Source organism: Mesoplodon mirus, assembly GCF_964341445.2.
Source record: "Mesoplodon mirus genome assembly, chromosome: 2".
In the NCBI taxonomy this organism is placed as follows: domain Eukaryota; kingdom Metazoa; phylum Chordata; class Mammalia; order Artiodactyla; family Ziphiidae; genus Mesoplodon; species Mesoplodon mirus.
The window spans coordinates 55,493,001-55,508,795 of record NC_138977.1 but is presented as its reverse complement, the minus strand read 5'-3'; the positions used below and the strand labels follow the sequence as shown (position 1 = coordinate 55,508,795).

At 36.3% G+C, this 15,795-nt stretch overlaps 2 protein-coding genes across 2 annotated transcripts in view; one reads left to right on the top strand and one right to left on the bottom strand.

Moving 5' to 3' along the window:
- LRRTM3 (leucine rich repeat transmembrane neuronal 3) overlaps nt 1–8,908 on the bottom strand; it is a 183,906-nt gene extending 174,998 nt beyond the window's left edge. The window contains exons 1-2 of the mRNA XM_082639557.1: nt 8,857–8,908; nt 6,986–8,517 (exon numbers count right to left, since the gene is read on the bottom strand). Coding sequence (XP_082495683.1) covers nt 6,986–8,517; nt 8,857–8,860 — 1,536 coding nt within the window. The 5' untranslated portion in view covers nt 8,861–8,908. The remainder of the gene's footprint in view (nt 1–6,985; nt 8,518–8,856) is intronic.
- The window catches only part of CTNNA3 (catenin alpha 3), a 1,654,963-nt gene that overhangs the window by 726,650 nt on the left and 912,518 nt on the right, over nt 1–15,795 (top strand). The gene's annotated exons all lie outside the window — the stretch shown is intronic.

The following is a 15,795-nucleotide window of genomic DNA, read 5'->3' as shown; positions in this document are numbered from 1 at the left end:
ATATATGTCCTGTGCGATATTAAACAGATCTTTAATTATTCCGTTTTAATTGTAATTCAGTGATGTTACCTAACCTTCCTTAGGGTAAATGGCAGTACTCCAACCAAATATTTGTACCTTTTACTTTAAAATTTCATACAAATTGTGCAGAATCCCTTTCATAAATTGATGAAAAACAAGCCAACACTGATCCTAAAGTATCAAGTTAGTTTTTAAACTTCTTTCACTGTGGTAAGTTATAACCAGTTTATCAGAGACTTTAAAGTCACTCAGTTACTTCAAGATCAACATGGTATGTCCTACAAGTTTCCTTTAAACATTCTTATGAGATGGTGGTTGACTGCATCAAAAATCATGTTCCTTTTTTCAGAGAGTACAACAGATCAAACTTAATGACAAGAAGCACTTTTTAGCTATGTGTATGGACCACCCAGTTGAAGCCATGAACACCACTGGATAGTATAGCTTCACTATACTGTAGCGTCACTGTCTGAAAACATTTTCTTTTGTACCCCCACTTCATCAATAAGTTTGAGCTCCAAGAGTGCTGAATAAGGATTTATTTTTAACTGAAGTCCTTTGCTCTTTACTGGCAAAATGTATTTTACATCCTGGATAGATGTAATTAGTGCAATGAAGATTCAATAGAAGTTGCCTTTGCTAAATGGGGTCTTTGCCTTATCATTTTATTCGTGAGGCCCCCCAAATTTACATTTCATCCCTGAAAGGCAAAATTCTGATTGTTGATATGTGTTTTTGATTGATGACATATAGTTGAGTATTCCCATTCATAAAGTCTTATGTTTTGTTTCTAGGAGTTATTTAATTGTTAATTCAACTATATTTCTTCTTTCCTCCACTGCAAATCAAAAGGTACTGTAGAGGTGGTTTGTAAGCTATAGGGAAAAGGGGGAAGGGTCAGCCAGACTTACATTTTGTTTTATGGTCTAACATTTTTTATTGAAGATAGGATGCTCCTTTGAGTAAGATGACCAATTGTGTTGATTTATATGAGGCAAGACCTTTTTTGTGTGATATAGGAAGTAGAGAACAACAATTTAAAAGTGGGATAAAAGAATAACTGAAATTTTTTCCTGGGTCAGGGGGAAATGGGAGTCCCTGAAAATAAGGTATAAAGAATTATCAAAAAAGTAATCAATTTGCATTACAACATTTGCTGGATAGGTCAAGAGAGAAGCTCTTTTTCTTTTTTTCTCTTTTTTTCAATAAAATGGATTATTATTGCATATGAAGTTTCTGCTATTAGAAAGTACAGTTGTTAAAAAGATTCCCTCTGCTTGGTCTTACATTGTGACCCAGATAGTCTTGTTCTCTCTGTGTTCCTGAAATTCTCCTCACATGTTCAGGAGGCCTAACTCAAGAACATGTACCAATAATCCTATGAAGGTAAATCAGAATAAAATTAAAAAATGCTTTTTCCACTGAAAACCCATCATCCTCTCTCTGTTCTCAAGAGATTTCATAGGAACTCAGCTATCAAAGAGGATGGTTTTCTACTGAAATTATAAGAATTTTGGAAACACGTCTGCTACATCATACTTGGTAAGAAAAGCTACATCCAGTAGAGAGAAATTTTTGATTACACTGGTCATTTTTTTGATGAAAGGCCCAAAAAGAGTACTCTTAAGTATTTAATTTTGCATAAATGAATAGGTTATAACTCATAAAAAAGCCTTTGTATTTTTATGTTACTTTTTTTTAATCCAGTGATTTTCAACAGTAATAACTGGTAAAGTCAATAATAATTTCTATACTAGGAGGAAATTTTGGATAATCTTTCATTGGGGGAAAAAAAAGAAACAACAGAGTAGATGTCATGTAATCGATACCTGGAATATGTGCTAATCCCACTGTAACATGTGAAAAGCAATTACTTTTTGCTCAATAATGATATCTTGCCATAAATGTTATATTTATAAGGTATAAAGTCGACAAGGGCTCAAAATAGTGATACTGAAGAGGGTCAGGGCAAGTAACCTATGTTAATTGAAAACCTTTTTTATAATGATCTTTTTTGGGACCCAATTAGAATTTTGATTTAGTTTGATAAGCTCTGGTTGGTGTCTATTTATGTTTATTGTACATTGCGGTCATTATTGATATGGGATGGAAGAAACTGTTTTTATGGAAAATAAACATCAAAGGCAAATTAAGTTATAGACTCACTGCCAAGTCTCAGAATTCATATTAATGTAAAGTGGATTTAGGCTTCTGTTACATAGAGGTTAGTAATGTCTTTTTAACCCAGGCCAAACATAGAACACTGGCAAACATAACTGATTATCTCACTAAATGCTTTTTGAAAATAATAGATAGTTGCCATTTTAGAGTTTACAAAGTGTTGCTCACATTTTGTCCTCCCAGTAACCATGTGAAGTCAATAATTTTGCCCGTTTTACAGACGAGTGACTTCAAGTTCAGAAAAGCTAAGGAATTTCCTCAGGATTATTTGATTTGCGAGTGTGAGAGAAATTTGAATCTAAGGCCTATACTCTATTATTTACATGGCCATGATATGTTCCTTAAATCAAAAGAATCATAATCTGTTTTTATGTAGACTTTCTCTGTAATATTTCTACTGTATTCTAACCAACTGTGCAAAAATCAACAATGATTTTGAAGAGTAGGCAAAAGTTGGTCCAATTCTATAGGCTATTATGGTTAGATTCTAGAAAGTCTTACTTTCACCTGTGTATTATCTTATTAGTTTTCAAGAGTCATTTAATACAACCTATTTGGCTTTCATCAGTTCTGTTTCTCTTACAACATTTGTAATTAAAATCCACTGATATTACTTTTTGTGTTCATGATTTATTCCAGCTGCCTCTGATTTTTGATGTAGGTAGCTAAGAGAATACAAGTATAGCAAAATTCCATGGGTTTGCATGAAATCCAGATTCTAATGAGAATCCAGGGAAAGGGAATAAAAGAGGCAACACAGTTTCTGAATTTTTCATTTCTCATGGCTCAGTTCTCATTTGTCATGTCTAGAACTCATTTTGTCTTAGGCTTCATGGCCTGATGCTGTTTCTGATGCTAGTTTAATCCACACTTTAAATAAACTAGTTAAGTTCTCTTCTTGGTAAATGTCAAGGGAAGAGAAGGTATTTCATGCACCTACAGCATCCTAAAAATCCTTGCCAAATCTATAAATCTGACTCTGCATTATCCTTCCCCAGAAGGAAAGCATAATTTCATTATGTATGAATCATCACCTCTTAGACTGTAACATCATTGTCAGAGAGCCTAATAGAACAGTGTTCAGCTGACTGAAAAGGGGGAGGGAGGGAGAGAGCACTGGGGCAAAGCACAGGTCACTGGCATGATAACAAACTGGAGAGTTCTAGAGCTGGATGGGGAGGCCTCCCTCACTCCACAGCTCAGACACTCCTGACTGGTAAATAACTGGTGCTGGTTCTTTCAGTATTAATATTGAAATTTGTTTTCCCCAACTTAAATTATATTTCAGTATTGTGCCTATGGAAAATATTCTCACTTAACGAAAATATCAGAATATTTGGCCAATGTTGATGATTATAAATACTTTAAAAAGTATTTCTTATCGATTTTTATTGCATTATTACTTGCTCTTCATCTTTGGATACTTATTTCTAGCCCTTAGTTCCAGTTCTATGGCCTCTGGGCATTACTAAATAAGTCAATATACATAATATAACTTAAAAAATTGTACTATAACCATGTTTCCAAGGGATATGAACTAAATAAAAGTAAAATCTGATTCATGGATTGAAAACCATATGTTGTAAACCACATTTACATAAGGGTTCAGGATAAAAAACTAAACAAAATGTTTGAATAGCTGTGATTAGTCTAACCAGCCACTGGAGGTCACTGATGCTCCACAGAAACACAGTCTATTGCCTGTCTATTTAGGCAGTTGACTCACTGAATCAAGAAAAAAATGGTTTAAATTCTTTGAAAAGATGTAATGTCAACATCCTTGGAAAATATAAACTCATTTAAAAGGAATATATCTTGCATAATTATTGCTTGGAAGACTGGCATTTGGACTATTAACTCTATGCTGCAGTAGCACTATGCGTACCAGGGCTCATAAAAATTTGGGGATAAAACCCATACAGTTCAGAGACTAAACTGTATTTCCTCTCTCCCTGGTAAAGCATTCAAAGACTGAATCTATTCTGCATTGATGCATCTCTGCTGTGTATTTCAACAGGTCAGGCTGTTTATTTAAATGTTGTCATCTTTGAGGAAAGTCAGACACAATATAAATTTGGAATAGAAAATGAAATATCAATTATATTTTTCTAATATGCAATGAGTTTTTAAATACTTATGAGAATAGATTTATGGTATGCAGTCTAAAAAGTGCCATGGGGTGGTGGTGAGGATGATGACTTTTGAGCAGGAGAACATTCATTCACCAGTTGGCTTTGTTAAATTTATAGTGGTGAACTAGTGATTGTCTAACCTACAAGAATTATGTACTGAGAACTAAAGAAGCTTCATTCCCAAAGAGAGGGAAAATACTTTTTTTTGTAATTCCATGTACTGAATCAAAATTGCTTTTACAATCTAAGGGATTTTATTCTGGTTCTTCTCTATTATTAAATTTATATGTAGTTAAAGTTAGGCATTAAAAAATGACCAAGCTTCAAAATTTTGGTCATTCATGTAATCTTAACACACCAAGTGGCTTTGAATTTTAGAAACACTTTTAATACAGCAAACATATTTTATATATACTAGCAGTACCACAGCATCAAGTTTTTGCAAGAGTTTGAAAATATGAATATAAATATGCCTTGCCCAAATTTAGTTGGTATCCATGACAAATGAGGCAGAAGGTCAAGTCAAAGAATAAAAATGGGCTTTTTCACTTTAACACTGCATTTAATTAAAACAATCATGTTTAGTACAGGTAAAAATGAGGCTGACCAAAGAAAATTTTGTTTTTAGATGTAATATGTATTTACTGACATTTTATGAAAAATGTGAAATTACAACCTCAGTGAAAAACATCGCAGTAATTTCAGTCATCCAATTCATCGTACTATAAGGAAGTATCTGCATTATTAATCAATTGGGAATCCATGACTATTTACCATTAATAAATGTATATCCAACAGTTATTCATGGACAAATATATTGTAGCTATGATGCTTTTCTGAACTGGTATCTATTTTAAGATTTAATCAAAATCAAAGTACAGTTCCTTGAGAAATCTACTTTCGAGGCTCCTTTTTCTTTATTGCTTATAAAAGTATGATTTTTATAATCTGGCTTCTTTGCAATTATATCTCATGGTGACTTGCCTAGATTTTTCCTCTCAGAATATGAAAAGACTCCAAACTATATAAAAATGCTGGTAAAAATAGCCATTTACTTTTTCTTTTTTGCTGCAGTGATTCTGTTTTGAAAGAACAGGGGCATGGTTAAAGATATAAAGCTTGACAAGCCAAATTAAATGAAACGGGCTCAATGTTGCAATTCCTGATTTTTACTCCTATAATAGAATTCTTCATTTTGGAGGATGAAAGAGAATACTGGCTAAAGACATTTTTCTAAAATCTAAATGAACTGTGGTCGAAGTTACTTAAATACAGAAGCTGTGATATTTGTGCTGCAGGCAATAAACTTTCACCACTGACATAAAAACATGCATGCAGCTTGCAGATTGCCAACAGGGTCTGTACAGAATCATACTGATGAATGGAGTTCACAATATAGATGAACAAGGGGACACTGTAACATCAGCAATAGAAAAGCAAAAGACAACTGCCATGGGGTTGGTCTTTTGTCCTGTAAGATTTATTTTATACGTTTATTAAGGTGTTGTCAAAACTATTCTTTTCAACGAGGCTGTCGGTGGTGGAAAGCGTGTCTTGGAATGTGTTCTCTTTACACCTCTGAATGAAGTGTCAGTCATCAGGGAACTGGTGTGTGTGCAGAGCATAGAGTGGAACACAACAGGACAGCCTGACAACTCCCAAACAGAAGAACAGACAGAGCTCATAATTCCACTGCCTATATTAGGGTCCTTAAAAGAGCTGGAAAGAGAAATTTTGGTAAGCTTCCCACCACATGCATTTAGCAAGCTGCATTCCCATTTGCAAGCCTCATCTCTGAAAACTCCTTAAAGTAAAGAGCAGTGGAGAAATCTGCCTCCTGCCTATTTTATTTATTTATTTATTCATTTATTTACTTATTTTGGAAATGTGGAGGCTAGAAGAAATTGACAGTGAAACCTCTAGTCTGATTTTACAGAGATGAGTTTCAGAGACAAGGCTTCAGGTCTAAAACTTTGTATTTTTACGGTCTCCTCACATTTTGCAGTTGTCTACTTGCAGCATTTTAACCCTTCAACAGTTTTCCCTAGGCTTGCTTTATTGTAATTCAAACACCTCTGGAAACTGCTCATGGTGCTGCTTTAACAGAGCACCATCTTTCGATAGTTTCCTGCAGTTTTCTTTTTAAGCTAGGCATTGTTTTAAGGCTGTCCCTAAATGTCCTATAATCAAGTCCTCTCCTAGAAGCAGTTCAGGCTCCAAGTACCTGGGATCATTCACTTTTTCCTTGATTTGCCAATGAACTGCAAACCTTCTAGGACTATAGATTTGGTCTTGCCAGAAGGAGGATAACAGCCGATGTGAAGGATTACTTATGAAAGAAGTTTTATCTTAAAACAAGTGTGACATTAATGGAATCAGTAAAGGGTCTTATACAATAGGCATTAAATTAAAGCAGAGTTCAAGCTTCACATTGATTGTGGTATTTAAATTTCAATGGGTTAATTATGTATGAAAGTAAAATGACCAGTATTATGAATGTACTAAAACGGACAGGGAAGGACCTTGCCGGGGAAGTGAGAGGGAGAGGGGTAGGGAGAGGGGCACCACATTCCCTTTATAGTCACCAGAGTTCAATAAAGCACCACTTATTTCCCAGCTTTTAAGAGCGCTTTTATCACAATGGTTCATACCTCACACTCCCTGGAGCCCGATTTGTTATAGGTGCAGGGTCCCGTCCCATTCAGCAGCATCTCGCTGGTCTCCGTGTTGGTGGGTTTATAATCTACATAAAATTCCTGGGTGCTGGGAGTCATTTGCTTTAGGGACTGTCTTTTCTTTTTCCTGTGCCTTCGCATGAGGGAGCGCTGCTGCAGCTGCTTCATGCTGGCAGGGTACCGCTTCCACGACACATAGATAACGAGAAGGATGACGAGCACAGACAGGAAAAGGGCCACGCTCCCTGCGATGATTTTATGGAAAGAGATGTGCTCAGTGTCAGCATCGGTCTCTGGGCCAGGCTCCGTGGCTCCCACTGTGGGGGGCAAAGGGGGTTTGCTCTCATGCTTCGGCCTGGGGAGCTTGGGCTTAAATGTCGGCTTTGGGAGAGCCCTGGCCAGATCAAACCTCTCCGTGGTACTTTTGCCACAGATGCTGTAGTTCTTTACTGCATCGATAACATTTACTCCTTGCAGCTCTTTGGGACTGGCACAGATAATTGTATTCTCCCTCAGTCCTTTAAAACTTTTCAGCCAGTTTACCAGGGAACAAATATTTCTGCTGCATTCCCATATATTCCCGGCAAGACTGATGTCATTGAGGGATATCCAAGAATCCAAAATCTCTTGACCAATAAATGTGAGCTTGTTGGAATCCAGGTTGAGGCGCTGCAGATTTGGGACACACTGGAAAACACTAGGTCCACTAAAAGCTTCGATCTCATTGCCTGATAAATCAAGCCTTTGTAATGAACTCCAGGTCCAGGACATGGTCTGTCCTATGACACTGATTTTATTCCACTGCAAGTAAAGGTTCTGAAGGCTCACCAACCTTGGAAAAAGGGCCAGATTGAGCTTAGAAAATTGATTGTGCTCCAGGTGAAGTTCTTTGAGTCTGATCATGCCTGCAAAGACATTCCTGGCTAAACTTCGGATCCGGTTATATCCCAGGTCCAAAAGTTCCAGGTTGCGGCAGTCTTGGAATATTCGCACTGGGATGGTTCTCAGGGAATTAGATCGTAAATGTAAACTCAGCAGCTTTCGCAAACCCCGAAACTGTTCAGATCCCAGAGAATGCAGCTGATTATAGGACAGATCCAAGTTCCGTAAATTTGTCACAGGTCTGAAGGTATTGTTGAGAAAATAGGAGATTCTGTTGGAACTCAGAATCAACTCTTTGAGTCTGCGTATTCCATTAAAAGCATTCTCATCAATATTGCTGATATGGTTATGGTCAAGGTACAGCCAGGTGAGCTGGTTGAGCCCTTTAAATTGATTATACTTAAGTTTTTGAAGGCTGTTATAGCGAAGGGACAAACCTAAGCAACCAGCAGATATACTTGAGGGTATCTCCTGTAATTTCTGAGATTCACAGTATACCATTTTGCCTTCACACCTACAGCCCTTAGGGCATCCTCGTTCGGCAGAAGAAAGCATTGTCAGTAAGACAGTGGGGGCTATAACCAGTGCTACAGCTGATCCGCTCAGTAGCCTAATTACATTGAAACCTGAAAATAAAAACAACTTAGAAAAGTTATCCCCCCAAAAAAGGAATTCATTTATTTTTTAATCAAGCAAAAATAAGCATGTATTTTCTTTTTTAGAAATTTAAATCTAGATTAAAAACATTTAACATCAAATATAATCTCCTTATAATTTAAAGAGAATTGTCTTTAGGCTTTTTTTTTTTTAATAGTTAAGCAAGGAAACATGGCAACTAAGCAATCGAATTTATAGTCTTAGAGCAGAGCAAGGTAATCTCTACAATAATTAAGGCAGAATTAATATACAGATTAGTGGATTTTTTGTTTTTTTAAGAAGAAAAGAAGAAAAATGACAAAACATACCCATCCTTTGTATTGTTCAAAGGTCGTCCTTAGGTCTTTGCTTTGGCTTAGGGGGCCACTTGCATGACAGCCCCTGTCAGCTGCACTGTAGTGAGTCAGGGTTCGCTGACACCCAGGAAGAAAAATTGGACCCCTTGGGAGATGGACCGATTTTGAAACATTATTCTTTGCCAGCCACGCAGAACACTCCAAGAACAAATAAATCCCAACACCGCATTTGCAGCAAAACATCAAAATCTTCCTAGGTAATAGGATCTTCATGAATATTACGTTTTTGCATCTTTACAGTTTTTCTTTGTGGGGGGGGGTGTTAAAAAAAAAAAGAAAAAAAACTGGCTTCTACAATTTCTTCTTATCGGAAAGCAAGATGTATTCCTCCAGGCAACATGAGGCTACCTGAGCGGCCACATCTGTATCCCGTAGCCCAGCATTTCTGATGGCGAGCACCCACTTCAGCCACAGCGCTGCGTTGGAGCCCAGAAGGCAGGAGAGCCCCGTACCGTGCACACGCTCAGCTCACTTCTGCAGGCTGTCATTCTGAAAGCTGCTCGGACTGTTGCTTTGGTTTTAGTGAATGCAGTCTTATGTAAAGCTGCCCCCAGTGGTGAAGAACATTATGGGCATGTGCAGAAATGTCTCTCTTTTATCTTGCAAATGAGCAGGCTTTCTGTTGGAAAATGAATGATTCTTTTGGGTGGCTCAATAGGAACTGAATGGTCACCGTAATCAATAACTAGCAACATTTTCTGTAATTTCCAAGTCTTGCTTTACAATTTGGCAACGTCTTTATTGTCTGCATCCACTTAATCGCTAAACATGCGCTGCCCAGAGTTTTTCTTGAGCTTGACATTAAGTTTACAGACCGAATGTCAATTTTTCTTAACCTCAACATAGCTTTGAACTGAAATTTATAAAATGAATTATTGAGCTTTTCACAGAGAAGCATTAACTGCCTGCCCATTTGACCTCTTGGAGTCACAGAGATTATATTATACAAGGTGTCTCAGGATGCTAGAACACATACATTTTGGAGTAGAGAGGATAACTAATGACATGTAAACTAATGTGTCCAATAACCTTTCTGGTTTTCCCACAAAAGACATAATTGGTTTCATGGCTTATGACTTGGTTTGTTGTTTCGGTTGCTGTCATTTTATTTTTTTTTTAGAAGAGAAATAAGCCATATTTAGTGTGAGTACAAGAATCAAGAGATCATGTGGTTCAGTTTATTGATGCTGTTGCTATTTTTTACACTAGTAATATTTATTGAGCACTCTCTAAGTGCTTTAAATGGGCTATCTTATTCTATCTGTAAACAATATTATGATGTAGGTCCCATTATAACCTTCATTTTGAAGATGAGGAAACAGAGACTTGGAAAGGTAACTTGCTCAAGGTCATATAGCAAGCAAGTGGCAGAACTGAGATTTAGAACCATAGCTCTCTTAGCTTACACCTCTATCTGCTAGATGATCCTGCTTCAGTAACATTGCTATCTTCACTTTAAAATGAGCCAAATGAAAATTATCCTAAGTCATTGTGTCAGGGAAGCTGTAATAAAATAAAATTCTTGATTTCTAGAATAGGTTTTCATAAATTTCTTTGGTATGAGTCTTCTAACAAGAATCATAAAAACTAAAGAGGAGAAGCTTAGTCTAATGATTAAGAGGATGAATTTTTCCACCTAGGTTCAAATCCTGGCTGTACTTTACCAGCTCCTTAACCTTCACTAGGTTACTTATCTTCTCTATGCATTAGTTTTCTCTTCTACAAAATGGGCATAATAACAAAATTCCGTTTCGTAGAGTGTTTGAGAATTAAGTCATCTAAATATCTGTGAAGTACTTAGAATAGTAAGTGGCACATTATAAGCCCGTGTTAGCTGTTATTTGAATAATATCAACTTTACTGTATTTGCTGGTATTGCATGTTATTTAGTATTGAATATTGAGTATACTCACTTTCATTTACTCACAAACAACTACTTCAATGAATATTTTTTATATTGTTTACAGTGGATTTCTGAGATACTTTCAGTCTTGCCTTCTTTGATGAGAAGAGTTCCTAAATTTCCATCATCTCAACTTTATCTTTAAAATGAGTATCTAGTGGACCATAACTAGTAATTAATGTTTGATTATTTTCTTCCCCAGAGCAGAATATGGTAACATCTGCCCCACAGAGAAAACCATTTTGTTTAAAAATAAGTGGTAATTTTATAAAAAATAAAAGTGTTAGTCTTAGTTAGATGAATTGGCTGTGGAAAACCCTGGAGAGCTTTCATATCTTCTAAGGATGAGAAGCTTGGTAACAGTCATGATAATCAAAAGGGATCCCATAGACGTCATCCAATTCCTCAGATAGTAAGCCATTAACAGGGCAGTTTCCTCCCAAATTATTCATGCTATCAATGCACATAAAGCCCCCAGAGAGCTTGTTAAAAAGATAAATTTCCCAATCCCTCCCCCAAGATTTTGATTCAAGGGGATGGAAGAGGCTACACTTATCAACAGACTCTGATGGATAACTTGGTTTAAAAAATGCACTGTAAGGGAATGAATAAAAATAATAAATTTTCTCCTAGTAGGAAGAGAGGACATATAAATCTATGACATTGTGATATAGATTCTATGAGGACAAAAACATTGTTTTGTCTACTTCAGTTTCCCTGAAACCTGCAATAGCACTTGGCATATTATAGATGCTCAATAAAGATTTATTGAATAAATACATTTTTATGGGGGTCACAGGTACATTTGATGTAGGATAAACTGGTTATGTAATGCTAGTCTTGTGTACATGGGATTGATCCCTGAAAAGTTCCTTGGCCAGTGAGATTGGATACAGTTCTGGAGAAAGTGTTCTTTAAAAATGTGTGTTATAAGGCAAGAAACTGGGAAGCAGAAATACTCACATGGTCAGCAAGTGATCTTCACTTTTCATGTAGACATCTCTTGTCTTCATAGTTAAACTGTAAATTTTATGAGAATAGTAAATATAGGTTTGAATATTCCCTTTGGCATATTACAACTTTTATCATCTAACATCCCAAATAGGGCTTGGCAACTTGTATCTATTAAAAAAAGACTAAAGGGAATCATATTTATAACTCCTCTATCATATCTCTGTTGCTTGAAAGGCTCTGATTTTTCTTTTCACCATCCTTGCTTCTCCAAGGGAAGTAGCTATCCGATGTCTGTTTTGCCTAACAGCTGCAGAGGGCTGCTCTAGGATGGCCGGAGGCCCCATCAACTTTGTGTTTCTTATTCTTCTCTCATTCCCTGACAGAAGCACAGATGAGCCCACTGAGAATGTAATTCTCTCACTTTGCTTTTCCTGGGAGAAATCTTCTTGGATCAGTTATGGTGAATAACATTTGCTGCTGCGTCACACACCTTGCCCTTAGTTTTTAGACATTTTCCTGGTACCTTGGCTTCTGATCTTATTTTGCTCCTTAGTTCTAACTTCACATTCACCTTTTGGATCTCAAAATTGATATTTTCTCTTAATGCTGATTATTGATCTCTTCCTCAGTAGTAATCAGTAGCCATTCTTGGATTGGGTCTGACTCCAGGCCCTCTGTGTGGCTCCTACTTTGGCACTAGCTCTTAAGCCAGTATCACCACCAGGTCTATCCTGGCTCAAGGTAATGAAGTGCCTGAAGAGGGAAGACCACTCAAAAGGCTAGTAGAGAAATCCAAAAATAAAATAGTGCAATGCTAAACTAGACTGAATACTTGAGGCTATAGAAATCACTCCCAAGACATAGAGTAATCTCTCAAAAGAAAAATAAAACCTTATATTCTAAAAGATGTTAGTAATTTGCTGGTTACTTTTTAAAGTTTATTCTCCTTTTACTTGTTGACTACAGCAAGATGATTATTTCTTACTTACCTTTCAAAGGAAGCAAAATTATACTACATTATGTATTTAGCAAATTCTTTTGCACTTAACACCACATACAGAAAAAACCATAAACTACCGGACAACTTAAATTTCCCCAATGAATCTAGGGCCTTAATGATTTATATACTTATGGAATGTAGTGTCATGTATCTAAAGACTTTTTTTTAATTGCACTGATAGTACTTCAAATAGCTTGACATATTTTGTTTAAATTGGGTAAATAAATCCAATCTTACTTATATAATGGCAAATTTCAGTCTAATATGAAACTGAATTGCCATATATAAACTTAGAAAATCAGGACTTAAAGTGGCTATACTGATATCTTAACAATGGGTTGTTCTCAGAGATTTCATCTATTTAACAGTTTGGGTACTGACTAAGTCCTAGACACGGTTCCAGACACTTAGAGTATATCAGTGTACAAAACAAAGATCTAAGCTTACATTCTGAAGGGGTAAGATGGACAATAAAAAACAAACATAAGTAGCACATTATTAGATAGTGTGTACTATAGAAAAGTAAGAAAGATAGTGAAGATTAAGAGTGGAAGGGATGAGGTGGATTGTAGTTTTAAATAGGATGGTTAGGACCACTAAGAAAGTGGCTTGAACAACCCTTGAAGGAGATGAGGTTGTTAACCTTAAATATGTATGAGGAGTGACCAGTGCAAAGGCTCTCATGTTGGAGTAGATAGTGTGTTCATTGACTAGAAAAAAGGCCAGGCAGTCTTAGAGTGGTTAGAGCAAGTGGGAGAGTAATTGGAGATGAAGTCAGAGAGGGAATATACTCTAAAGGGGCAAGAGTAGTAAGGAGTAGTAAGGGAAGTCAGTAAGGAGGTTATAATACCAGTCAAGAGAGATGACTGTGGCTTGGGCCAGTATGGTAGCACTGGAAGTAGTGAGAATTGGTTAGATTCTAGATTTATGTTTAGGTAAAACCAATAGGAGTTTTTTAATGGATTAGAAGTGAAGGTACGAGATAAAGAGAGAAATTAAAGATGACTGCTGGGGCTTCCCTGGTGGCGCAGTGGTTGAGAGTCCACCTACCGATGCAGGGGACATGGGTTTGTGCCCCAGTCCGGGAAGATCCCACATGCCACGAGGCGGCTGGACCCGTGGGCCATGGCCACTGAGCCTGTGTGTCTGGAGCTTGTGCTCCACAATGGGAGAGGCCACAACAGTGAAAGGCCCGTGTATGGCAAAAAAAAAAAAAAAAAAAAAAGATGATTGCTAGTTTTATGGGCTGAGCAACTGGAGGGATGGTACAGCCATCAGCTGCTTCTGTAGGTCAGCTTCGGAGAATAACATCAAGAGTTCAACACATTTGAATTTTGTTTGAATTTCGTTCTCAACTTTCTTCAGTTTTGTGAGATTTTAATTTTTGCAAACATCTTGTTATTAGACCTCAAAGAACCATGATGTATTTTAAAATATTTTATAAAATGATTAGCAAAATTAGGCACTAACAATAGCGACATGGATTTCTATTCAGATGGTCTGGACAGTGGCAACATCTTTGCAAATTTTCTTAGAAGGCAATGGAATAAAAAGCTTTGATGAAAACTGAAAATTACATAAAGACCCGATATGGGAACATGTGGACTAAGAGTTTTAGAAAATAAATTCGGTAAATCCAAAATGTTTTTTTAGAATAACTTAGAGAATGACACATACTTTTTATTGCATATGCCAGTTGACATTTGGAATTTGGAACTGATTCTGGCCAGTTTTCTTAGGGTCTCAGTTTGCTTATCTGCAAAATAGTACTCATGAAACCTGTGCTATGAATCTCTAAAATTTTTATTTAGGATCGAGTTCCATAATTTATATGTAAATACATTGTAGACTATAAAGTGCTACAAAATATTTCTGAAATCAGTGTACCTGTGAGAAAATTAATTTTTCTTTGAATTCTGTCTAGGTGCTCTGGTCATGAGCATATACTGGAACAAACATATATCAAGGGTCACTAACATGACCAAGGGCAGAGTCAGAATTTACTAATATTATAAAAAAAATTCTCAGTATTCAGTTTCTACTACAGTTTTAATATCTCAACCATTTATTATACAGCATACATCATTGACATTCTAACTTATAAAGTGCTTTCACCAATAAGTGCATGTAATCTAGATGTTGTAAAGAGCTTAATGTTTTTGACTCAGCTACCCTATCATGTAATAAGATAGTCAGAATGCTGCTATAGAGTCCCTATAGCTATGAAAATTTTATTTTCTTCATTTCTAGTTGGTTAGAATATTCAAATGCATTTGTACATTTATAACTATATTCTGATCTTCCATCGAGGCATTAACATGTCTCTGAAATATCCTTGGTTTCCATCTGCTTGCTTCAAGGGCTCCATTAAAAACCCTGTCTGGTCACATATAGTTATAAGTGAATATGTCTGACTTAGATAAATGGATGAAGAAATTTCCAGGTCTGACCATTAAAATGGTTTCTCAGTGTCTTTTTGGAATGAGGCAAATTCAAATGAATGAGACCTACAAGATTATCCAACACATCTCCCTCTCCGTCACCTAAAGATACATTTATGCTGCAGCATCAACCCATACTCACAGGTTTTATTGCATTCCTCACTTTTTCTTCCTACAGAGGTGGCCCTAAGCTAAATTTGAGGATAGGGAAAAATAACAAACTCTTAAAGTGTAACACTTATTGGTAGACTTCTGAAGATTGAAAAAGTACACGACTTTGAGGAAACAATTGTTTTTATTTTTATTTTTTTTAGTGGAAATTTCAAAACATACCCAAAAGTAGAGAGTATAGTGTAATTAACATTAACAATTATCAGTATTTTACTAATTTTGTTCCACCTATCCCCACCTTCCTTCACACACACCCACAATTTATTTTTTTCTTTCTGGAGTATTTTAAAAGCAAATCTCAGAAATCCTGTCATTTTATATATGTGTGTGTGTGTGTGTGTGTGTGTGTGTGTCTGTATGTATGTATTTCAGTATGTAATTCTAACCAGTAAAGACTTTTAATTTAACCATCTAGCATTAGA